The sequence below is a fragment of the Oncorhynchus keta genome, chromosome 29 (genome assembly GCF_023373465.1).
Source record: "Oncorhynchus keta strain PuntledgeMale-10-30-2019 chromosome 29, Oket_V2, whole genome shotgun sequence".
NCBI lineage: Eukaryota > Metazoa > Chordata > Actinopteri > Salmoniformes > Salmonidae > Oncorhynchus > Oncorhynchus keta.
In genome coordinates this window covers 48,029,136-48,053,543 of record NC_068449.1, presented here as the reverse complement: position 1 = coordinate 48,053,543, position 24,408 = coordinate 48,029,136, and the positions used below count along the sequence as shown (strand labels likewise).

At 42.0% G+C, this 24,408-nt stretch overlaps 2 protein-coding genes and 1 pseudogene across 6 annotated transcripts in view; all 3 read right to left on the bottom strand.

Annotated features, from left to right (window-relative positions):
* LOC118361864 (zinc finger protein 213-like) overlaps positions 1–17,959 on the bottom strand; it is a 76,025-nt gene extending 58,066 nt beyond the window's left edge. The window contains exons 1-3 of one of the 4 annotated variants that reach the window (XM_052485322.1): positions 17,372–17,951; positions 12,888–13,018; positions 11,254–12,809 (exon numbers count right to left, since the gene is read on the bottom strand). In XM_052485322.1, the coding sequence (XP_052341282.1) occupies positions 11,640–12,809; positions 12,888–13,018; positions 17,372–17,654 (1,584 nt within the window). In that variant the 5' untranslated portion in view covers positions 17,655–17,951 and the 3' untranslated portion in view covers positions 11,254–11,639. Of the gene's footprint in view, positions 1–11,253; positions 12,810–12,887; positions 13,019–17,371 lie in introns of those variants that run through there. The other 3 variants (XM_052485324.1, XM_052485321.1, XM_052485315.1) reach the window with 3 other exon arrangements.
* Positions 1–24,408, bottom strand: part of LOC118361893 (zinc finger protein 79-like) — a 190,887-nt gene that overhangs the window by 140,149 nt on the left and 26,330 nt on the right. For both annotated transcript variants that reach the window (XM_052485257.1, XM_052485258.1), the window contains exon 6: positions 23,465–23,578. In XM_052485257.1, the coding sequence (XP_052341217.1) occupies positions 23,465–23,578 (114 nt within the window). The remainder of the gene's footprint in view (positions 1–23,464; positions 23,579–24,408) is intronic.
* Positions 21,615–23,095, bottom strand: LOC118361981 (oocyte zinc finger protein XlCOF8.4-like; annotated as a pseudogene).

Sequence of the window (24,408 nt, the reverse complement as noted above, 5' to 3'; positions counted from 1 at the left end):
AAGGCACTGTATACATCTGTAGCACTCAAAATCAGAGAGGTCACAGAGGCAGAACATACAGTGGGGCAAAAAAGTATTTAGTCAGCCACCAATTGTGCAAGTTCTCCCACTTAAAAAGATGAGAGAGGCCTGTAATTTTCATCGTAGGTACACTTCAACTATGATAGACACAATAAAAATGACATCCAGAAAATCACATTATAGGATTTTTAATGAATTTATTTGCAAATTATGGTGGAAAATAAGTATTTGGTCAATAACAAAAGTTTATCTCAATACTTTGTTATATACCCTTTGTTGGCAGAGGTCAAACGATTTCTGTAAGTCTTCACAACGTTTTCACACACTGTTGCTGGTATTTTGGCCCATTCCTCCATGCAGATCTCCTCTAGAGCAGTGATGTTTTGGGGCTGTTGCTGGGCAACACTGATTTTAAACTCCCTCCAAAGATTTTCTATGGGGTTGAGATCTGGAGACTGGCTAGACCACTCCAGGACCTTGAAATGCTTCTTACGAAGCCACTCCTTCGTTGCCCGGGAGGGGCACCAACTCTCCAACAGACTTTAAGCAATGATCACCAAACGTTTACCAGTCTGCTTTATGAAGGCCCCATCTTCTGAATGGTACTCTGCCTGGAATAGTAACATCATAGTTCATGGTACACCAAATCAGGAACAAATCATGGTACACCAAATCAGGAACAAATCATGGTACACCAAATCAGGAACAAATCATGGTACACCAAATCATGGTACACCAAATCAGGAAATGATCACTTCCAACACTAGAATCATTCATTACATTACATTCACACTTAGATGCAATAGAGTTAGAAGCCATTGTGAGGTCCAGGCAGGATGTAACCCCTCTAACAACATCAACTCTTGTGCCACATCCATCGTTAAGACATACTGATGCTCGTTTCCATCACATCTTCCACAATAGTACCATCAGCATCTGTTCTTCCTCATAAACTAGTTATGTGCATTAAAGTCACAGCACTATCTCTCTAGAGCCCAATTCTACTGATATTTCATCAAACATCTCTACAGGTATTTGATGACAAGTGTTGTAATTAAAAAAAAAAACATTTAATAGTACTGCCTGCACTGTATATTTTCACACATTCATATTCAGATGGGACAGGTGTATTACGATATACACGACCTTCCCTTATGAACGTAGCACAGCCACCACACTGTCCAGTTGTTCTATCAGAATTGATTGATCAATAACCAGGAAAAATAAAAACAAGACGTGGTCTAAGCCACATTTCTTGAACACATATCACATCAGGTTTGATCTCTAAATCAATGACATATTCCTTAAAATTCTGACCGTTAGCAATAAGGCTTCTGGAATTCCACTAAAGGATGACAATAACTCTATCATCACACTGAGACATTGCATCATTAGTATTATTGGGAATCAACATATCAACAATCATGGCGACATTAAAATCTTGTTACTCCTAAAAACCGTTGCTGCTTCCCACAGTGATCTTCAACCTGGCAGTTCTTCCTTCCACAAACGCCGCCAGGTTGATCACCTTTCCAATGACGGCTGTCTGATAAAACTATCAAAGTGTCCTTTGACACAACACATTTGTGAGAGCAAGATTTCTGAACAGGTCTCGTATCCATGTCAGGACCAACATAAGCAATATTTCCTACAGTAGGTCCACTTATTCCAGGAGTAACCCGATTATCTACATCATTCTGCCTAATTGTTCCACCAATCTGCCTTGCAGCCTCTGCATAAGATACATTATGAGTGATTTTATGTCTTTGGGCTTCTCTAGCCTCTTTCTGCACCTGGCATCCACCAAATGCTGCACCATGCCCCCACCACCACAGTTAACCTTGACATTGTTCACACATTCACCATAATCATGTCCTCACTTGGCACATCTTTTCTTTACTTTGCACAGAGCTGCTACATGTCCCATTCTTTGGCATTTAAAACACCTTAAAGAAGGTGGGACCAACTCTCTAACAGTGAAAGTCAGGAAGCCCATCTGTACTTTCTTAGGCAAAACCTTCTCAAACATTAATAGTACTGACAGGCTTTCACTTCTTTGCCCCTCTTTCTTACTTTACAGCATTTTGGCTTCAACCACTCTGCCCCCTCTCAGTGGCATCCCGTCATTCAGGGCAGTTTTGAGCCCCACCTGTTGTGCTCCATTGAAAAGGAAGGTGGCGCGGCGGTCGTTGTGGGCAAATTTTGTTATCAAATTCTGACATTGTCTGGATTTATGGTGCATTTAACACAACTGGGTACTCTGGAAAAAAAAATAAGGTTGAATTATGACGTCGGTGATCTTCAGGTCGGAGCTCTTGAAAGAGGCCAGAATTCCCGACTTGGAATTCCGAGTTGGATGACCGTTCAAAATGAATTTTCCCAGTCAGAGCTCATTTTTTCAGAGTTCCCAGTTGTCTTGAACTCAATGAAGTTTGAGATTTCCACTTCTCTGACTTTCCAGTTGTTTTGAACATGGCAGAAGTCATGCTGGATTGACAGCATGGCCAATTTATTCCACTTTTTCTGGCCCATTGTGTTTAATGTTTCTCCTTTTAAGCTTGGGAAAAGACACCCTAAAACCCAGACTTGGACCACACACTGAATATCAGTTGCAGTTGGCAACTGATTCCTTCCAAAACACTCATTGTTGAATTTGCGATTTCCAACTTGTTGTGTAATGTTTATGTCCAATGGCCGATGGTAATTTCTATCCACCTTTTCTTCCCAATTTCATGATGACGATCTTGTCTCATCGCTGCAATTTCCGAACAGGCTCGGCAGAGGCGAAGGTCAAGTCATGCGTCCTCTGAAACATGACTTGCCAAACCACACTTTTGAACACCCACTTGCATAGCCCGGAAACCAGCCGCACCAATGGGTCTGAGGAAACACTGCAGGTGCCCAGCATGCAACAAGGAGTAGCTAAAGAGTGAAAGCCTTTTTGGAAGGGCACTTCTAATGTAACTCTATACTATGGCATTACCAAAAGGGGCTTGAATTTTCAAGCTTAACCCATCGATTTTGTGGTGACTCAAGAAAGCAAAAAACGAGACCATGTTTTTACATGATTTGCAAACCGATATGTGATACGTATTAATGCCAAAATAACATGCAAAACAAGGCAACAACAGAAAAGTATATCCACTACCATTCAAAAGTTTTGGTTCACTTAGAAATGTCCTTGTTTTAAAAAACAAAAATAAATTTTGTCCACTAAAATAACATAACATTTATCAGAAATACAGTGTAGACATTGTTAATGCTGGAAATGACTATTGTAGCTGGAAACGGCAGATTTTTGTATGGAATATCTACATAGGCGGACAGAGGCCCATTATCAGCAACCATCACTCCTGTTAGCTAATCCTAGGCTAATTGATCATAAGAAAACCATTTTCAATCATGTTAGCACAGCTGAAAACTGTTGTCCTGATTAAAGAAGCAATAAAACTAAGCCTTTAGAATAGTTGAGTATCTGGAGCATCGGCATTTGTGGGTTCGATTACAGGCTCAAAATGGCCAGAAACCAAGAACTTTCTTCTGAAACTCGTCAGTCTATTCTTGTTCTGAGAAATTAAGGCTATTCCATGCGAGAAATTGGCAAGAAACTGAAGATCTCGTACAACGCTGTGTACTACTCCCTTCACAGAACAGTGCAAACTGGCTCTAACAAGAATAGAAAGAGAAGTGGGAGGCCCCGGTGCACAACTGAGCAAGAGGACAAGTACATTAGAGTGTCTAGTTTGAGAAACAGACGCCTCACAAGTCCTCAACTGGCAGCTTCATTAAATACTACCCGCAAAACACCAGTCTCAACGTCACCAGTGAGGAGGCGTCTCCGGAATGCTGGCCTTCAAGGCAGAGTTGCAAAGAAAAAGCCATATCTCGGACTGGCCAATAAAAAGAAAAGATTAAGATGGGCAAAAGAACACAGAACCTGGACAGAGGAACTCTGCCTAGAAGGCCAGCATCCCGGAGTCGCCTCTTCACTGTTGCCGTTGAGACTGGTGTTTTGACAAAATCTGCATCCCTTTTAGACAAAACCCCTAACCTGCTACGAATAAGTCACTTCCGGTCATAGCTATATACAACATTGTCAAAACCAAAACTAATGCTTCTTCTTCTTTGGTGTATTGGCGGAATGCGCTGTTCTTTGAAATACAGTACTGCCTATTACATCAAATCTCATGTGTGTTAGTAAGAACAGAGCAGAAATAGAATAAAATATAATACAATATAATGACTTTATTCCATCTACATCACCTCAGTAAGGTAAATAGTCAACTCTCCTTTATCTAGCCAAGGATTACTGTCTCTCTAAAAACAGGTATTTGCAAGCATGTTTCAAATTATTTAATAAAGAGTTAATGAAGCTAATTACCCTCCTAAACAGAAGTAAGGTTGTACACTCTGACCCTATATGTAGAGACCAAGTACATGTGCACTTTAGGTCATGTTTAATATTTCAGTCATCACACAACCTGAAGGTAGCTTAAAGACCAGTGGTCACCAACCTTTCCTGAGTCATGATCCCTTTTTCAGTCAAAAAGCAAGCACAGAGAATTTTTTTAATCCATTACTTTTTACATTAACCTCTGAAAAACAGTTTTGTAGGAATGAGGTTTGAGCAGTAGGCCTAATACATTATCACAGCATATTGGCTATATGCCTGGCCTGACAATATTGTTCTTCTCAGACCATATCATATTTCAAAACTCGAGCTGTGATCACAAAATAGATCAGTTCGTGTAGCACTTGCTGAGCATAAATTGAAATCATTTGTCAATATTTCGCTTTTTATTTTACTGGACTGATGGTACCTGCATCTAATGGCCATGGTGCCTTCAAGACAACTGTGAACTCTGGGGGAAAAAACGAGGTAAAATCATGATGTCTGTGTGTTAGAGGAATTCAATTCATTAACCAATTCAATTATAACAAAGCAACACACTTTGTCCGTTTCTAAGAATTTGTAAGGTTCTTATTTGCATGAAACAGGCAAAGATCAGTCTCAAAATTAATCAATAGCATTTATTCCCGAGAGCTCTGAGCATAATCACGTCATTAGTTTATATATTACACATAGCGTCATGTCTTACTAAAATGTCCCCCCCTCCTCCTGGATCATGACAAAGCAGCTTTTCAATTCAATTCCAACACATACACATTACTTATCTTCGGCTACCATATGTTACACAATCTACTGCACGCCCAACGGTTTCTCCCATCTCTGGTTGGGGACCAGACATCTTTCCTGTTGTTAGTTTCACTGTGATCACAAGTTGTCTGTTGACCCTTCCTCTTGGCCTATGTACCAACATATTCTTCAACAGACAACAGATAACTCTGTGAGTTATAACTCTACGCCAAATGTATACATTATTTAGTCATTATTGATAAAAATCCTTCAACACCGTGATCTTCAGGTCGGAGCTCTAGAAAGATGCCTGTTTTTGACTTGGAATTCCAAGTTCAAATCTAATTTTATTGGTCACATACACATATTTAGCTGATGTTATTGCGGGTGTAGCGAAATTCTTGTGTTCCTAGCTCCAACAGTGCAGTAGTATCAAACAATTGACAACAATACACACAGGGCAGCAGCCTCTAAGGTGTAGGGTTGAGTAGCAGGGGGGTAGCTAGCTAGTGATGGCTATTTAACAGTCTGATGGCCTTAAGATAGAAGCTGTTTTTCAATCTCTCGGCCCCAGCTTGGATGCACATGCACTGACCTTGCCTTCTGGATCCATAGACTATGGCCTCATGAATTTTCTTCTATGAAGTGTAACTCAGTAAAATCTCAGTAAAATCTTTGAAAGTGTTAACTTTATATTTTTGTTCAAAACAGCTCTGGCTGTCATCCACCATGTGGAAAACAGGTCGTGGCTCAGGTGGTTGATGTCCTTGATTATCTTTTTGGCCTTCCTGTGACATCGGGTGCTGTAAACAGACCGTTTACTGCAAACAGCTTGAGGTCAAGGACTGTAGACTAAAAACACTGACGTACACTCCCCTACATATTTATTTGAACATTGAAGCTAAAACTTTTAATTTGGCTCTATACTCCAGCATTTTGGATTTGAGATCAAATGTTTCATATGAGGGGATAATGTTGTGCCCAATATAAATGAATGGTAAATAATGTATTGTATTATTTTGGTGTCACTTTTATTGTAAATAAGTATATAATTTGTTTCTGAACACTGCTACATTAATGTGGATGCTACAACGATTGTGGATAATCATAAACGAATCGTGAAAAATGATGAGTGAGAAAGTCAAAGGCACAAAAACCATAGCCCTATGACATGCTAAACTCTCACCATTACCAATAACAGGGGAGGTTAGCCATTTTATTTTGAGTGGGGGTTTATGCCTCTGTAACCTTCTCACTCTTTCATATCTCCAGTTTGGTTCACGTTTTTAAGGACACACCTCAAATATTCCCATCTCAGCGAAAGCGAGTTGATGTTAAACAGGTAAATTAGCAACCCTGGCGCAAGGGATGGAAAATAGCAGAGTGCCAATTTCAAAAAGTCGAAATTGCCAATGAGCAATAGCGCCCTTAATGTCTTATTCAACCGGCTGTGTCCCACCCTTAGCCTCTGCCTTGCTCATGGGCACCGCCTTTCTCCTAAGGGCCTGTCTTGCTAACACATCTACTTCCCCAGTCTCTTCCACCCCCACATGGGCGGGGAAACAAGGCAAACTAATCTGTACACCCCATCTGCCTCACCGGGAATGAATTTGGAGTACCTCATATATCATGTCTTGTGTCCTCCGTGATCTGAATAACTTCACTTATCAATACTGCACACAAGTCCGAACACACAGCAACCCTCCCCATTGCAAGGACAACAGTACTGCCATCAGCTGTGAGGATTGAAAATATGCTTGGCCTATCATGAGGGTGTCTGTGTATGTTAGAAGGCTGTGGCTGCCCTTGGGTGTAGGCAGTTATCATGAGTTGTTGGGGGCACATGCAGAACATAGTGTTGCGAGAACAAACAGTATTTTGTTAGATAACAGGAGCCAGGTGTGTGATAACTGTATCGAGAGTATGAGCGCATAGATATTCTACACAGCAACAACGCCTGACCGCTGAAGCGCCTAGGGGCTGGGACCAGTTCATGCACCAACAATCAACGATAGGCTGAGTGAGTTTAAACCACTTCCAGTCTCTACTCTGACAGGCCAGCTCGGAAGCAGGAACTACTTCTGTCAGAGTATTTTAGAAGATAATATTAGTGTGTTGGCTAGTTCTCTGTTCTACGCTGCGTGGTGTTACAGCGGACCCGTATATACGAATATACGGAAATTGCATTTGCCATTTATCGCTAGTGTTAAATAAAAAAACTTAAAGTAATATACTTAAATCAGTGACTCTGGTTCACAATTTTATCCTGATACCAGATTCGATTGACGCAACCCTTAACACAGCTCTCCCGTGTATACAGCCAGTTGGTCTCTGTGATAGATCTGCCGATTGCCATCTCACGATCTTTCACTACAAGTGAAGTGGACAAATGACCGGAAATGACCTGAAAAGAATGGCTGGTTAGATCCCATCAGTGGCAAGGACAGAAACCTATATAGGTTTGAAGGAAGCCAATAAAACCAAGGCCAATTTAAATTCTAAATGATAAATAGGCAGAGTCAACATATCAACAGGTTTGATCACCTATTTAAAAATGTTTGGTACATAAAAAAAACAGGTACCACATAATGTTGGGGTCTATCTGTTATGAATAGAACATCGGAAAAAACAAATTGAGGGAAAATGCAGTGTTACACTTCAATGACAGTGTTTCTGTTATGCTAGCACACCAAACAACAAGTCTGTGTCATCTGAGAATGTGAAAGGACACCGAAAGAAAACGCTTACCTCAAGACACATGATAACTATAATATGTCAGCTAAAGGATGGTTCCCAAATATCCCCTGAGTACATCTCAAGCCACACTACTATGATTTCTCCCCATTGTGGACACTCCTGTGTCTGATAAAGCTACTCAGGAAGGAGAAGCTCTTGTAACATAGTTTGTACTTGAAAGTCCTTGGTGTGAACTGTCTGGTGCCTCTTTACATAGTTCACCCTCAGCACAGCGCTTCCCACACGTGGGGTAGGGTTACGGCTTGTCAGCGTCCGTCCTAATGCTCGGTGTCTTACGTTGTGACCCAATGACACTAGAGCTCCCTCCTTGACCTCTAGCCATTGTTTGGGTGTTGTTGGGATGGTGTGCTGTGTTATAGGCTAGGTACCACTTGTGATGAAAGCCCATCCTGACCCTGTCTGTATTGGTGGGGTAACCATGAGGTAACTGAGGAAGGCTAGACCCAGGACCAGGCTTTCTATGAACCCAGTCACCAGGCATTAGACGAGACCCTGAAGGAGAAGACAGACTTCCTGTTAGACTATCCCCAGGGGGGTCTCCCACCACTCTCTGTGAAGGCTGAAGCCCAGGGTGACCTGCTCTGTTCATCATGGATACTGTGGTGTTTGTATCAGAGGAACAGGAGGGTCTATCTCTATCAGCCCTAGGCCCTGCTTCATCCCTGCACTGAGAATGTGAGGAGAAGAGTCTGGGCTGCAGACTGGATCCCTGACTGGAGCCTCTGTCTCTCTGATGACCACCAGGACTGAGGTTGTTCAGTCCACCTGTCCACTGGTTGTGTTCTGTGTGGTGGTGGAGTCTCTGTCCCTCGTAGTTCGGTCCTGATTCTGACTTCTCTATCTCTACGACTGTGATTCAATTACCTAATAATATGTAGCCATTGGAGTTTATTATAAAAAATACCCTTGCTTTGATAAAATACAATTTAGAATACTTTGGAAAAGGTTCTACATTACACTCATCTTTATGTTCTTATCTCAATCTTTCTTATTCTTAACTTCCTGTCACGTAAACATGAAATAAGGCACAATCATTTCCTCATTATAAAACATCAGCATCAAACATGACAGGTTGTCAACTCTTCATCAGTGAAGGATTTTTTACAGACACCATCACACCAACCATATCGACTCCGTATCATCATACTCATTCTTTCCTCAGTTCACCTCATCCAGTTCCCTATACATCCAAAACTAACAGAATTAACTACAAACTAACTAGTACTACATAACATGTCAAATACTCTATACATGGATCTTGTGCATTTTCTGCTGGTGTATCCTGAGGTAGCTCTCCTCTCCCATGTGGACCTTCAGGTGCATCTTCAGCTGGTCCTGGCGAGAGATCCTCTTCTCCCACTGTTGGCAGCTGTAGAGTTTTTCCCCTGAGTGGACTCTGTGGTGCCCCTTCAGGTGGTTCTGGTGAAAAAAATCACAATTGTGTTCTTAGTTCTTCAAAGTAAATAAGGCATATTTTTATGACTGAATACCAAATATCAATCTTAGATCGTGTATTTTCAGGTAAAGCAACTGCTCTCTATCCCTCTCGTCGCGCCTTCTTTGGTCTCTCTCTCTTGTCTCAGACCAGACAAGTAGGCATGCAATGGATTATGGTCATTGTAGTTAATTACCACGTTTTCTGTGCTAAACTACAGAAAATATTGTCCTGTTGGAAACTACAACTCTACTACATTGCACAATTTGGGCTTGATCTGACTTCTCTAGAGACACTGCTGCATTGCGGTCACAGAAAAAAACTAATGGAATTCAAATAATTGAACCAACATCAGTCAATTAGTTGTTTAAAATTGGAAAAATAATCTACATTTCTGTTAATTGCACAGTACTACTGGTTGGAGAGCATGTTCTCACACAGGGGGCCGCCAAATTCTTTCTCCCCTGTGTGCATCCTCTCGTGGATCTCCAGCTGTTTGGGGAAACTGAAGGTTTTCCCACAGAACAAACACAGGAAGCACTTCTCTTTGCCACAGGATCTGCTGATTGCGTTACTACTATTGTCATTTGTCAATGGGCTTGTGTAGCTATTTAGTGATGAGGCACTGGCATTGTCTGAGGTCTGGTTTAACATTAGGAGAGTGTGAGGAGGATGAAGGCCAGGGAGTGTCTGTGTTGTCGCAGGGTCCATGTTCCAGTTGATAGATCCTATAGAAGGCAGGCTGAAGGCAGCACCTGTTAGGGGGTTAACCTGAGGCACCATCAGTCTCTCTGAATCACAACAATAGGAGCAGGACGGAGCATCGTTAGCCGAGTCTGTGACTGTTCTCTCCCACCAAATAAGACACTTCTCCATCGACCAAACCTACACCTCACTCTGGTCTCAGCCAGTCTGTTGTCATGGACACTAAGTTTGGTTGTTGTTTTGTAATCAACTGTGTTTCTGGTTGTGGTTAACAGTGTTGTTCCCCAGCCCAGAGTTGAAGACGCTGTCCCATCCACTGACCTCCACTATGTCGCCTCTGGTCCTGGCCTGCTCAGTGATGCCGTCCCCCAGGCCCTTGGCTTCACCGGTCTGGGAATCCAAAATGGCCTCCCAGTCTCCTCTGTTAGCCTCCAGCCAACCACCTGCAGGAAGAGGTTCGAAAATAGACTTTACAAACATGACAGAGAACATTCTACATGTGGAGATTTTTGAGTCAAGTACCTGGTGAAGTTCATCCATTATAATGTGTTTTTCTATGTAAACATAAGTTGTGTTGATCAGCACTCCTACTCAGAAGCTTTGTGGATACAGGCCCTGACCTAATACCATTCAGATAGTAGTTCACAGTAGGCTCACCTTAGTGAGACTGTGTGTGGTCCTGTGCTGCTCAGCTGGTTACTCTGTGGGTTCAGGAGGAGGTGTAGTCTGGGTGTCCTCCATGACCATGGTCCCCTCAGGGTTCCCCAGAACCTCCTCACACCCCTCCTCCTTCACCAGCAGCACCTCTGGACCCTCCTCTTCCTGGAAGAGAGTTGTAATACAGATTACACAGACATACACTCCCTCAAGTACACACACACACAAGAGATAATAAACACACTTTTAAAATGTGTTTCTCCATCTCTACTACATTTGAGTCCTATACTGTAGTTATAGAATGACTTCACTGTTAAACTCATCATAGTGGACATAAATATGATGTGGATAAAAATAGTCAAAAGTCATCAGACAAACCTGACTAAACTATAATGACGTGTACAGTAGGTGTTTGTTAGTGTCTGGGTATGTGTAGGTATATTTAGTAAGTGTATATTGGTTATAAAGTGCTCTTGGGTGTATGTAGAATAGGGTGAGATCAGGTGTGATGTATACTAAAGAGAGTCAATGAAAGTCAGAGTGAAAAGTCCCATTTTGTGTTTATTAAACATAAACAAGTGTTAAATATATCATATGAAAACCACACATACACATCTCAACTAAAAATATGCAAGAACTTAAAAAATGTAAATAGTTTAATGGAAGTAATCAAATAGGCATTTGTGAACATATATCCTACACAGTACAAACACTATGTATCAGACTTTAGGCCTATATGCCTTATATATCACACAATGTCTGGATGCAATATTCTACCCAGGAATATTCAACAATGAAATCTGTTACTCTCGTAATTCCAAATTCATCAGTGGATCTTTTCTGCTGACAATACAAATGAATATTTCTCTTTAATTCAAGATTTGATCTAAACCTCAGAAGCTATGGAGTGCAATGTTACTTTCTATGTTATAGAGTGGAATGTTTTTTCTGCTGGTGTATCTTGAGGTAGCTCCTCTCTGAGAACCTCTTCCTGCAGTGTGTACAGGCGAACGGCCTCTCTCCCGTGTGGACTTTCAGGTGCATCTTCAGTTTGTCCAGACGGGAGAACCTTTTCTCACACTGGGGGCAGCTGTAGGGTTTCTCCCCTGTGTGGACCCTCTGGTGCCTCTTCAGGTCACCAGCCTGGGCGAAGCACATGTGACACTGGTTACAGCTGAAGGGTTTCACCCCTGTGTGGAACCTCTGATGAATCTCCACCTTCTGGAGGCAGCTGAAACCTTTGTTACAGAACATGCAGAGGAACCGTTTCTCTTTACTACTGTCTGATGTTGCTCCCCCTTCCCGAGCCTGGGCTGTAGCCCTGTCGTTTGAGTTCAATACCTGATCAAAAAGGCTGTGTGAATCGGAAGGCCCCATTGATGTGGACACTGGGTCCCGATCCTTGAGTGTGTGTAAAGGGGAGTGGGTCGCGACATTTGGATTTGTCTCTAGACTTTCCCTGTAATCTAAGAAGTCTCTGCCTTGTGAGTGTCCGTCACCTAGGTGACTATCTGCATTCCATGTGAGAGAAATGTCGCCCTCCATTTTCACAGTCACTTCATCAATGACTATAACCTCCCCTTTCTTATCTAGGCACCCTTCAGAGTGTACACTACTAGTGTACCGGTTCCACCCCCCTCTAGACAGATCATTCTGTGTCTCTAAACACAAGGGCATGTTGCCAGAGTCCATCTCTGTAGAGTAAGAACAAGACGGATCACCATCTCCACGGGAATGAACCGTCTTCTGGCTCTGGTGAAATACTGGTAAGTATTCGGAACCGGGAGCAGGAGGACAGCTGAGTGGCCCCAGTCTCTCTGGGTCTGATCTGTGGTCAGTTCCTGTGTGTAATAGCCTGTGTGTTTCAGTTAATGTCTTGGTGTTGGTCTCTGACTTGAGGGCGAAGTTCGGCATTCCACTGACCTCCGTGATGCAGTGTCGGATCCTGGGCTGGACAGGGGAGGTGGGGTCCTCCGTGGCTACATGGGGCGCACCAGATGCTGCTCCAGTCTGGATGTCTCTGCTGTGCCATTGGTCCTCCTCTCCTTCAGACCCCTCCGGCTTGACCCCAGGACCTGCAGCCTCTGCATCTTCAGACTGACACATGAAGAGAGGAGTTTATTACCGGTACATGAGTTGAATTGGATAACAACGTCGTAGGGAATGTGCTCTAACCTCTATCACAATAACGTGCTGGGTTGAGGTTCCACTCCCCTCATCAACAGTGATTGGTTGGTCATCTCTCCATGTATTGTGTCCCACTGGCTTCACAAAGCTTCTGTGGCCTCCAGTGAGATGTCCTTCACCTGAGAGAGTGATTGGGGGGAAAGAGGTGGTTAGTTTAGCTACTGTCAATGCTCAACAATATATTTATTGACAATGTCTACAATTGGCAAGGATGTAAGTTAACTTATTGATATACTATTTATTGATTGATGTATTATGTTCCATGCATCACATTGTTTTCATTGAGTAAATAATAGGAAATGCAGTACATGAAGAATCTGGTTATAATATCATTGTGTCTTTGTGCAAGATAGCTAAGTAATCAGGGGTCTTATTGCATACTATCCAAAAACTGACCAAGACCCAATTCTGGTTAACACATTTGAACACGTGTGCGCAGAGGGGATACATGAGCAGAGGGGAACCGGGCGAAACGCCCTGAGCTGTGAATCCGCACTCACATCGTGACGTATTTTACTAGGCCTTACATCATCTTCACCCAATCTCGTTCCACTACTGGACGGAGACAATGGCCTTTTCTCAGCTATTTCAATCAGGCAAATGAGGTTTACAGGTGGATCCCAAAATAAATGTGTAATGTGATAAAAAAAAATAAAAAAAATAAAGTTAACTGTGCAAGACATTTTATAGATAAAAGGTTAAGTAGCATATCGTTGTTAAATGTGTGCATGCTTTTCTCCTCTGAAAATACAATAGCTGTTTCAAAGGGGGTGTGGCAGATAAAGGCAATTTCTATAGGCAATCACATAGAGAAGTGCGATTAGACAATTCCTAAAACACTTTAGTCCTCACCTTTGTGCACAAAACACCAATTGAATTGTATTTAAAATATATATATATAATCACTCACAGCCAAAGATATTAACATTTTATATTCACCCAATGTCTGCCATGTTTTGGGATGACGTCGTCGCTGCTCCCTATGTGCTAGTGCGCATGTGACGTTAGTCTGTATAAACCGGGAAAACTACGGTCAGACATTTTAGATACAGTCTCCAGTTCTTATTATACGTCAGTGATTGACACGCTCCTCGACCACTTATCGGTTTCCGGATCACAGGGGAGAGGGACAACGATTACGATATACTGACAAGATACACATCTCTCAGTCCTAACAATGGGAGTTGTTGTCCACAAAGCGGCACGGAGGGCTGTCTAGTTCCCAACTATCCTTTCTTTGGATTGGTGGATACGTCTCATTATTGTAATCCTTTTTTGAATATTCGATGAGGGTTGTTGACGTCAACCGCCAGTAATTCAATGGAGAGAGAAGCTACACTACTAGCCTCATTACATTTATAATAGCCATCTTGAAACAATTACGATATAAAATGTCCCCCCCCAAAGTTGCCGGGATGTCACGTCGTACTTACACTCGTAACACCTTAAGCATTACGAAGCTTATATTCGACCAAACAAAACTCACGTAGCAAATAAGGCAGAATATTTTTTGTTGGCAAAATTCAACACTATCATTGACCTCCCTGCAAAAACTCATTGCTTGGTGGGCGAAAATGATCAAACGGAGGGAGACAGACTGGAGGGAGACAGCTTTTCCTCAGAGTTGGGCCTCTCTGTGTCAGATGCCAAGCATTTGCCAATAGCGCAGCTGTAGAACTTTGAGGATCTGAGGGCCCATGCCAAATCATTTCAGTCTCCTGAGGGAGAAGAGGCATTGTCGTGCCATCTTCACAACTGGGTTGGTGTTTGTGGACCATGATAATTCCTTAGTGATGTGGACACCGAAGAACTTGAAACTCCACTACAGCCCTGTCAATGAGAATGGGAGCATTTTGGTCCTTTATCTTGCTGACGTCAAGGGAGAGGTTTCCAGGTCACTGACCTCATCCCTATAGACTGTAGTGTTGTCACATTTTACAAATGATACCAGGCCTAGTATCGCAATTTCACGGCAGAAAAATTCAGTGGCTTAGAGTCCTGTTCGCCCCACCCCCTCCAATGCTTGTTCCCGTTTTCTAAACGTTACGCACGTGCTACACACAAAAAAACCTGTCACTGATATTCACACTTCTACTCAATACATATTGGATTTTTACAGTTTTCTTTGCTGTAAAGCTGCACACATGCCTGTCACAAAGCTGTTTTTCTTCTCTGGCACTGTTGTGTGACACAGAACTTGCAAAGCCTACCCAGACTGGCCTATGCACTGGTTATATCAAGGATGAAATTATATACAATGTATCAACATGGCTCACCTTCTGAGCTGCTCCAATGTATCAAATGTACAAATGTAACAACATACAACTGATCAGGGACTGCATCACAGCTAAATTCAATTTTTAAAAATGGAGGAAAAGATGAGCATTAAGAGCAGATGGAGAGAAGCAGGTAGGTGATGCCTGGAATGGGATTGGCTGATTAGAAGACACTAGTTGCTAAATTCCTATTGCCACTATGCTATATTTGACTGGGTAAATAACTTTATTTTGAGTTCATGTGGACCCAGTGGCTCAGACTTGAGCACTTCGAGTCCCAGTGCCCGAGTCCTGGTCCGACTTCAGCCACAGCAACTCGTGACTCGAGCACAGGGGAATCAAGGTTTAGTGACTCTACTACATCACTGGGGCGAAACACTGCTCTGCGCTTCTGTGTGTATTTTTGTTTTGTATGTAATGTGTATTATCTATGTAGCCTGAATTAGGAATTTACATGGCCAGATAATTCTTATATAAGCAGGGGTGAAAGTAGATTTAATTTATTCCCGGTATGGACAAGCTTAGTCATAGATTTAAATATACAATCTCTGTATAATAAAAATCTGTTATTTAACTTTTTGTATTACATTTTATTGTGGTATAAACACAACCAGTCATGTTTTCATCTGATCAGTGGAGGCTTATCAGGAGGAAGGGGAGGGTCATCCTCCACAGTGAATTTCATAAAAAAATAACTAAAACCTGAAAAAAGTTAACCTTTTAAGTCCTCCTTCCGCCCTCCTCTTCAATACAAAACCTAGAAAGCTCATGGTTCTCACCCCCTTCCATAGATTTTCACAGTAATTATGAAAACTTCCAGAGGACATTCTCCTATCTATCAGAGCCCTTGCAGCATGAACTGGCATGTCCACCCAATCAAAGGATCAGAGAATGAATCTAGTACTGAAAGCATAAGCTACAGCTAGCTAGCACGGCAGTGCATAAAATGTGTTGAGCAGTTGACTCAAAGAGAGAAAGACAATAGTTGGACAGTTTTGAACACATACATTTAGTCTACTCAAACACCCAGCTCAAACAGCGAGGGATGCCATGTTAGCTAGCTGGCTATGGCTAGCAAACACTAACATTCCCAAGTCAAGGTAAGCTTTTGGTTTTAATTTAATGCCACGAGGCCAGCCAGTGTAACTACTAAACTTCTTGCTAACTGTACTGCATGATTGTAGCGTGTTTAACACGTTAGTTCTAGTAGCTATGTTGACAACGAAGTAGGCTGTGTGTACAGCTTGGGTCACAGACAGCTGATGTATTGTTCACTAAAGCCTGCAAGGAATTAACGAGCAGTGATCATGCCATTTGTATGCAGCTCAATGAAAGTGAACTGTGTTTGCGTGTGATCAGGGGTGTATTCGTTCCGCCGATTCCGTTGAAAAACGTTTCTTCAATGGAAGCAAGCAGAACGGGGATAAACATAGCTGAATTTGTACAATAGAAACTTGAGTTTGCAACTGTTGGATTAATGATTACACGCTAGATCAGCTAGATGCAGGCAAGAGTGTGCAAGGTGGTATTGAATGTGTCACTGTCCGTCACCTTGATTACTCAAATGTTTCTCTCGACCTCTACATTGTAAACTTTCATTCATAGGCAAGGTTGGAGCAACCTCATGATGGGTGTAGGGAAAATTTGAGTATCATGTAGTAACCTAAACCTATCGAAGTTACATTAAGCAGGGTGAAAGGAATATGAATGACAGTCACCCAGTATGCTATAAAATAAATAAGGCAATGCTCAACAGTTTCCCATGTGTATCAAGAATGGTCCACCACCCAATGAACATCCAGCTAACTTGACACAACTGAGGGAAGCATTGGAGTAAACATGGGGAAGCCTCCCAGGGGAATGCTTGACACCTTGAGTCCATGCCCTAACAAATTGAGTCTGTTCTGAGAGTAAACATTTGGAAGGGGTTCCTAATGTTTTGTACACTGTATATGTGTGATTTATGTTTATTGTAGGTTAATGAGGCAATACAAATGTGATGTGACTAAAATGAAAGGGCATTTCATTGACTAAAATGGCCCACTGTTTTCGTCATTTTGACAATAACTAGACTAAATCATTACTCAAACGACAAAAAAATGTGACTTATTTATATTTTATATGACTGAATGATGTTTGTCAAAATGACTAAGACTAGATTAAATCTAACATTAACACCCTGCCTGGTAAATGTACCTCTTGACATTCCTCTGTATCGGTCGAGGATCTTGACACTACTGGGACGACTGGCGAGGACGCGCTCTCGCATTGTCCTCTCTGCGCGCTCCCGTGCCACCTTCATTTCCAGTAGCTGTAGTTTCCTCCGCAAAGCCCTGTTTTCTTTTTGGCTTTGGGTTATTTCCAAACGAAACACTGCATAGTCGTCGTCTACGAGTTTACATATATCTGCCACGGCTGCATTCGCTAGCATCTCCATAATGGAGGCTATTTGAGTGTGAAAAATCATACCGTTAGCCATTGTTAATAGCTAGACGTTCTAGGTAACGCTTGCTAGCTATCAACCAAGTCCGGTCTCCAACGCGAATTAAACACTACCTGAGGTAACTAATGTAATGCTGTGCAGTTAAATTAGTCATCTTTAAGTTCCAGGGTGTTAATAAACGTCTAAATAACAACAAAAACGCTTTCGTGGAAAATGTTCTTGGTCACTGTTCACTTCCGTTTACACTGAAGTAAAAGGATCTTATGAGTTGGCGTCATAGTGCAAAGGGTGTGGTTAATTGAAAAAGTTATGCGCGCTGTTCTTTGAAATACTGCTTATCACACATCCTATTCATAATCACTATCTTTGAACGAGCCTAGGATTACAGTCTCTCTAAAAACAGGTATTTACACAAGCCTGTTTCAAGTGACAAGTTAATGAGGGGCATGTGGTTAATTACCCTCTTACCCCAAGACACTTCACATGATAACTATAATATTTTAGCTAAAGAATGGTCCCCAGATATCCACTGCTATGATTTCTCCCCATTATGGACACTCCTATGTCTGATAAGGTTACTCAGGAAGGAGAAGCTCTTGTAACATAGTTTGCACTTGAAGGGCCTCTCATTGGTGTGAATGGTTTGATTGGTCTGTATTCGTGGAGTAACCGTGAGCCAGCTGAGGAAGGCTAGACCCAGGCCTTCTATGAACCCAGTCACCAGGCATTAGATGAGACCCTGAAGGAGAAGACCGATTTGCTGATAGACTTCCACCAGGGGGTCTCCCACCACTCTCTGTGAAGGCTGAAGCCCAGGGTGACCTGCTCTGTTCATCATGGATACTGTGGTGTTTGTATCATAGGAATAGGAAGGTCTATCTCTATCAGCCCCAGGCCCTGTATCATCCCTGCACTGAGACTGTGAAGAGAAGGGTCTGGGCTGCATACTGGATCCCTGACTGGAGCCTCTGTCTCTCTGATGACCACCAGGACTGAGGTTGTTCAGTCCACCTGTCCTGGTTGTGTTCTATGTGGTGGTGGAGTCTCTGTCCCTCACGGTTGGGTCCTGGTTCTGACTCGGAAAGGAAGAGCGCCGGCTCCTGATCCATGGCCCTGATCCGGGGTTCTGATCTGGGGTCAGGGTTTGTGACCAGCCACTTCAGAGGTCCAGTCTCTCCTGCCAGTAAACACTGGATATCAGCAGGTTCTCATGGACTGCAGACTGTAAACAAAGATTGTTCAGAAGAGCATATAAAGGTATATATAAGAAACCCTTTGCTGTACACACAGAAACATGACATATTATACAATGTTAACCACAATGAAGTGTAACTAACACTGATTCAAGAACCTAGCCATATGGAGCTATTGGAGTTTATTATTTATATATATATATATATATAAAGGTCCAAACAGTCTGCAAATTATACAAAATAACCAAGTTAGTCAGCAGAATCAATGTAGGTTTTCAACAAAATGGCATTAGAATAATTTTTATTGTACAAAACCATACGTGAAAAGTAGAATAACGTCTCACGATGGTAACACTTGACCATTTCTGTAAATCTGGTACGCTCGCTTTGATCATACTTTGGAAAAGGTTCAACATTATATTACACACAACTTCACGTCAAATAAACATGAATTAAGGCACTATGATTATCTAATACACCTAAAGGGACAACGTTTGTCACTTTATCACTTTAGCATTTTACAGACATTATCACACCAACCATCATCTACTCTGCCTCAATATACTCATTATTTCCTCAGTTCATCTCACCCAATTCCCAGCTACGTCCAATACCAACAGAATGAACTACAAACAAACTAACTAGTACTATATTACACATCACTACCCACTGGATACGAACTGGTTAATTCAACGTTATTGTGACGTGGAAAATACATTGGATTAGAAAAAAAGTCAAACATAACATTTTTTATTTATACTTTTGAAACAAAAAACGTATTATCCACTTAACGAAAACACAAACAATAGGCTAGAGAGTGGATCTATCTACAAGTCAAGCCCTGCTTAGCTATTTGTCATTGACCATTACCAACGTGCTATCGTTAGAATGCTTGTTGAGAAACGTACACTTAATAGATTCACTGTTGCTATGGAAGTCATTCTAAAGGGTATGTTAAACAGAGAAAATGAAATGTAACCCTTCTTCATTAATCATATATCATCAATGATGCTATTTAGGCCTATATAGCATTTGGAACGTCATCAACAGCTATTGTTTCAATTCAGCCCAGTGTAAAAGTAAAAAGAGACAATACATATAGGCCTGGCGTTTTCAAGCTTTGGTTGGTTTCAAATGGAATCTAGAAGTTCATAATACATATGTTGGATCAACAGTGAAGAGGCGACTCCGGGATACTGGCATTCTAGGCAGAGTTGCAAAGAAAAAGCCACATCCCAGAATGGCCAATAAAAAGAAAAGGTTAAGATGGGTAAAAGAACACAGAGGACAGAGGAACTCTGCCTAGAAGGACAGCATCCCGGAGTCACCTCTTCACTGTTAACATTGAGACTGGTGTTTTGTGGGTACTATTTAATGAAGCTGCCAGTTTATGACTTGTGAGGCAGCTATTGCTCAAACTAGATACTCTAATGTACATGTCCTCTTGCTCAGTTGTGCACTAGGGCCCTCCCACTCCTCTTTCTATTCTGGTTAGTGCCAGTTTGCGCTGTTCTGTGAAGGGACTAGTACACAGCGTTGTATGAGATCTTCAGTTTCTTGGCAATTTCTCGCAAGAAATAGCCTTCATTTCTCAGAACAAGAATAGACTGACGAGTTTCAGAAGAAAGTTCTTTGTTTCTGGCTATTTTGAGCCTGTAATCGAACCCACAAATTCTGACGCTCCAGATACTCAACAAGTCTAAAGAAGGACAGTTTTATTACTTCTTTAATCAGGACAACAGTTTTCAGCTGTGTTAACATACTTACAAAAGGGTTTTCTAATGATCAATTAGCATTTTAAAATTATAAACTTGGATTAGCTAACACAAAGTGCAATTGGAACACAGGAGTGATGGTTACTGATATTGGGCCTCTGTACGCCTATGTAGATATTCCATAAATAAATAAATAAAAATCAGTTTCCAGCTACAATAGTCATTTACAACATTAACAATGTCTACACTGTATTTCTGATCAATTTGATGTTATTTTAATGAATAAAAAGGTGCTTTTCTTTAAAAAACAGGGACATTTCTAAGTGACCCCAAACTTTTGAAAGGTAGTGTATATTGGCAAACGTTTTATCAAATAAATAAGGTATGAGAACCAGGGAATTATTGTGTGATAACAAGCTCTTAAGGGCTGTTTCCCCAGCCCTTGGCTTCACCTTGGTCATAAGAACAGCCCTTAGTTGGGAGTTATCACAGGATAATTCCCGGGCTCTCATGCCTTATTGCTGAAACCACATCTAGGTTGCTAAGAGAGATATCTGAATAGTCAGCACCAATTTCAAGTTAAGATAGTTGTTTTATGAGATCGCCAGTGTCTCAAGTATGATGGCAATTGCAACGCTATAGTACACCACTACAAGACAGCCAGCCTATAGTGGCCACTAGATCTGCACTATCGTCTAGGATTGATGTGCATTCCCGGTAATACACTCGTTTCCCCTGTGGACTGGCTCGTACATATAACGTCCTTCATTCAGGCTGCAAAGGCATAATTTCCCTCCTTAACTAGCTTTAAATGGTGATCCGCAGGCACCTTAGGATGCTACACACTTGGCTGAATGCGGTGTACAACATCTTAAGTTGTCCAAAAATAGTGGTCATTTGGTAGTGCTATTAGATCAATCACAGTCATAACACATTAAGTTGTTGTATAAATTAACAATATCTGACCATGTGTGATTTTAGCTTTGAACTTTAGTGTGATTTTACATTTTTGAAAGCTCAGTGACAACACATAGGTGAAAACGAAACCAAAAATCTGACAGATTTTTCCATTGGAATTTGGTTTCACTTTTAGATGGTCGAAAGCATAGTGATAACACATTGGGAATTCAGCAAACTTTTAGCTGTCATTTTGAGTAGGTGAAAATAGATCAATGTATCTATCAAATACCAAATATTACCCAATTCTACATGTTGAAATGACGTGGTGAACCCAGTGAGTATACACTATTCATGGACCTATTCACTATACATGGGCTGTGTGCATTTTCTGCTGGTGTATCCCGAGGTAGCTCCTCTATGAAAACCTTTTCCCGCAGTGCGTACAGGTGAACGGCCTCTCTCAAGTGTGGACCTTCAGGTGCATCTTGAGATCGTGCTGGCGTGAGAATCTCTTCTCACACTGGGGACAGCTGTAGGGTTTCTCCCCTGTGTGGACTCTCTGGTGCCTCTTCAGGTTGGACGATTGGGAGAAACTAGCCCTGCACAAGTGGCAGCCAAAAGGTTCTCCCCTGTGTGCATCCTCTGGTGGATCTCCATCTGTTTAGGGAAACTGAAGGCTTTCCCACAGAACGAACACGGGAAGCGCTTCTCTTTGCCACCGGATCTACTGACAGTGTTACTACTTCTGTCATTTGTCAATGAGCTTGTGTAGCCATTTAGCGTTGAGGAACTGGCATTGTCTGAGGTCTGGTTTAACAGGAGAGTGTGAGGAGGATGAAGGCCAGGGCGTGTCTGTGTTGTTGCAGGGTCCATGTTCCAGTTGATAGATCCTATAGAAGGCAGGCTGAAGGCGGCACCTGTTAGGGGGTTAACCTGAGGTACCATCAGTCTCTCTGAATCACAACTATAGGAGCAGGACGGAACATCGCTAGCCGAGTCTGTGTCTGTTCTCTTCCGCCACATACGGACACCTCCCCGTACCTGCAGACCAAATCTATGCCTCGCCCTGGTCTCAGCCAGTCTGTTGTCATGGAGACTAAGTTTGGTTGTTGTTTTGTGTTCGACTGTCTTTTTCTGGTTGTGGTTAACAGTGTTGTTCCCCAGCCCAGAGTTGAGGACACTGTCCCATCCACTGACCTCCACTATGTCGCCTCTAGTCCTGTCCTGCTCAGTGACATTATCCCCTGGGCCCTTGGCTGCACCCATCTGAGTCTGGGAATCCAAGATGGCCACCCAGTCTCCTCTGTTAGCCTTCAGCCATCCACCTGCAGGAAGAGGTTAGAAAATAGACTTTACGAACATGGCAGAGAAAACTCTATGTATGCAAACATAAGTTATATTGATTTAAGAAAAAACAATCCAGGCACATTTCTAATCCCATTTAAGATCTATTTTTGGTATTTGGCATTTTATTAGGAAAAGCATTCTAGGTGAAGCTGGTTGAGAGAATGCCAAGAGTGTATAAAGCAGTCATTACTGTACGTAGGCTATATGCATTTCTCCCTTACCTTGCTCCCCTATCCTTAGTCCACTCAACAGATCAATGCTCTCTGGTGCATCTTCTACTGTCTCCTCTTTGACCAGCAGCAGATCAGGCTTCCCATCCTCCATGCCTGCAAGATACAGAGTGAGAGGATGTTGGATCAATAAATCTGATGACCACCTTGCTATGGAGCATCTTCTGATTGGGCAATGAGGGATTGCTATGAGTACTATGCAAACATGTTAGTTCATTTGATTATTTGGTTTGATAATTCAAAGGCATAGTCCCACACTTAAGACAACATGTATGAACACCTAGGCCCGTATCAACAAAGAGAATCAGAGTAGGAGTGCTGGTCTAGGATCTTGCCATATAATCTTATTCATTATGATCTAAAAGGCTAAACTGATCCTAGATCAGCACTCCTACTCAGAGGCTTTGTGGATACAGGCCATGAACGAATACCATTCAGACAGTAGTTCACAGTAGGCTCACCTCAGTGAGACTGTGTGTGGTCCTGTGCTGCTCAGCTGGTTCATCTGTGGGTTCAGGAGGAGGTGTAGTCTGGTTGTCCTCCATGACCATGTTCCCCTCAGGGTTCCCCAGACCCTCCTCCTTCACCAGCAGCACCTCTGGACCCTCCTCCTCCTGGAAAAGACAGGAGGTACATACACACAGATAATAAACACACTTTAATGATGGATGGGCCATACTTGTGAACATTAGAAACTAACATTAAATTCAAACAGTTGCTCTGTCACAAAATGTGCATCAGCCAATTAAAATCATACATTTACTTGCACGTGATTTGTAGCTGGATTGTTGCTGGTCCCATCAGATAACCTGGTACATGTTAGCCCTATGCTAACCTCACCAGATGACTGATTATTTCCTGGAACAAAATTCCACATCAGCCTATCAAAGATCTTAGACTTTATATCCACCAACAAATTGTATTTCTTAAAATAGGTCAACACTGGACACCAGAGGGATATTTTAAATCTACAAATTCAAGGTTGTCTTTTGTTTTGTTGGTCTGTAACAACATATGTCAATATTGCATTGATACATCCTTGACAAGGCTACTTGCTGTTACTAATGTTAGACAATGTTCAGCAATAAAGCTGTAGGAGGATTATACAACATGTACGTTTATATTCATACAGTACCAGTCAAAAGTTTGGACACCTACTCATTCCCGGGTGTTTCTTCGTTTTTCTACATTATAGAATAATCGTAAAGATATTAAACTATGAAATGATACATGGAATCATGTAGCTACCAAATCATAATATATCGAATATTTGAGATTATTTAAAGAAGCCAACTTTTGCTTTGATGACAGCTTTGCACATGCTTGGCATTCTCAACCAGCTTCATGAAGTAGTCACCTGGAATGCATTTCAATTAACAGGCGTGCCTTCTTAAATGTGTGGAAT